General features: G+C 46.8%; 1 protein-coding gene across 1 annotated transcript; it reads right to left on the bottom strand.

Annotated features, from left to right (window-relative positions):
- Positions 1-490: 490 nt before the first annotated feature.
- FOIG_16875 (uncharacterized protein) lies at positions 491-939 on the bottom strand (the record flags this gene model as incomplete). The annotated part of the gene is made up of 2 exons (XM_031218355.1): positions 491-810; positions 861-939. 2 exons carry the CDS (start codon positions 937-939, stop codon positions 491-493), a joined length of 399 nt encoding a protein of 132 aa, XP_031051931.1.
- Positions 940-2,050: the final 1,111 nt, after the last annotated feature.

The raw sequence follows: 2,050 nt of genomic DNA on the forward strand, positions 1-2,050 counted from the left end.
TTAATAATTAATCTTCTCGCACCAGTTAGGAGGTCTTGGTTTCTTAGTGGCCCACTGTATGCGGTTCCTATCGTCGAGTTTGCAGCCCTTGTTCGAAATCGGGATAACTTTCCCCGTGTCAAAGATCTCTTGTTTTGAGATGCCTGCATCGCCGTCCGCAGGAACCCAAAGGAATGGAGCCTGGCTTGTGACTGAAGGCGGAAAATAAGCATGTAGCTCAGCCTCCTGATGGTGCTCCAGTCCTTTGCGGTCCTCGTGATGCATCAACTGGTCCACCGTCGCGTAATCGGCGTAGATCTACGGCTTGAGCCACTTGGAGACGGAACTAGCCTTCTTTCGGTCCCCGCCGGTAGCTCTTGGCCCAAGCTTGTTGGTCAACTTGCTCTTCCTAGCTAGCACCTGTGGAGGTGGGACCGACGCCATTCTGGGCTTGCCTATCCTCTTCGTTCTGTTGTTGGCTTCGGTCAACTATATTGTCCTGAAACTGAAGTCAAGGAGGAATGCTGTAAAGGAGAGGGTTAAGAACCTTGGCTAGAGAGATATGGCATAGAATAGTAAGTGCGAGAAGGCCAGCCATCAGAAAAGCAGGCCTCGCGGCTTTAGAAACAATGAGCATTCCAACAAGGCATGTTTCGGCTAGATACACACCCGATAAGAGCTGTTTCAGGGCCTGAGGGTAGATCAGGCCACGGGTGTCGACGTCAGCCTCTGTAACATACAGCACATTGTAACGGTAGGCGACATAGAACAACCCAATGCCGATAGTCGACCGGAGTAGCAGAAAAGGGGCAATCACAGAGTAGACAATGCCTAAAAAGAAGTTAGCTGGGGTAGGCTGTCTTAGCTACCTGACTTCTCACTAAGAACAGCCATGTTCGTGTAAATGGGCATGAGACTTCCCCATGAAAGAGTACTAAGTGTCGTCCACCTGCGGTACATAGATCGGGGTGTCCTGTTGGCCAATCTAAGTGAAAGGGTGAATATGATGAACTCCGATAACCTGAGTCAAAACATTGGTGGCGATGGTAAGACTTCGAACAATGAAGAACGAAATATAGAAGTTGGAGGTGGTAGGGATTGAAGATGAAAGAATGCTAAACACATTGCTGGGATTCTGCAGGATGGTTACTACAGACGAAACAAAGCTGTTAGAGAGCGTCTGGACTAAGAAGACTTGGAGGATGTGAAAAACGAAGTACGCCTTCTGAGTGAAGAGCTCAGCTTGCGACAGTGAATCACGACCAGACCTCCTGGCACAGAGACGCATGAACGACGGCACCGATGACATCAGAAGAGATAGCGCAATGGAGGCAACAGGCCACAAACAGCGCCAAGAATACCCTCAAAGATGAGTCAGCGCAACGATAAACATGAAGACGTCTGTCCAGTCTACCTGAAGAATGCTCTGTATCCAGGTTAGGCCTGGGAGCGCCTTGATGATGTTTACTTGTGCAATGACACCAACAATAGTCACAGGAACAGCCCAAAACGCAATAAGACCAGTAATGATAGCGTATATAAGCTACCTGCGCTATGAGGCAATTTATTCCTTTATAACCTAAACAACTTATTTAAGTTTCTTCTTTTGTTTAGGTATATATTTAGACACTATATAGAGCATACATGTTTTAAAGCGGAAAGTATAGTAAAAGAATGGGCCTGTCCGATGTCTCACAATTTTGCGTCCAACCTACAAGTTATGATTGCGACTGTGTTGCTATTTTTATATGTACCAGGTAGCGTAGCTTGACCTGCTCGACCTTACGGCAAATGAACATGTTGTAATCCAGCAACGCTTCTTGGACTTTGGTGGGCTTAGGCCCGAAATCGGTATCTGGCTAAACCGATGTCAGTGGTGTACAGATAGAAGTGATAGAGACCTGTCGAAGAAAGTTCATGACTTACTATTTTAATACCCTTAAGATTTTCATGTTTTTTGCTGCCTTCAGTAAACCTCTTGAAAGCGTTCCTACCCTGGCAGCACGTACTGTCCGTCTCTGTATCATTACCAGCGCTCTCGCTAGCTTTAGTGACCTTCTTCAAAGGATAT

Source organism: Fusarium odoratissimum, assembly GCF_000260195.1.
Source record: "Fusarium odoratissimum NRRL 54006 unplaced genomic scaffold supercont1.270, whole genome shotgun sequence".
Lineage (NCBI taxonomy): Eukaryota > Fungi > Ascomycota > Sordariomycetes > Hypocreales > Nectriaceae > Fusarium > Fusarium odoratissimum.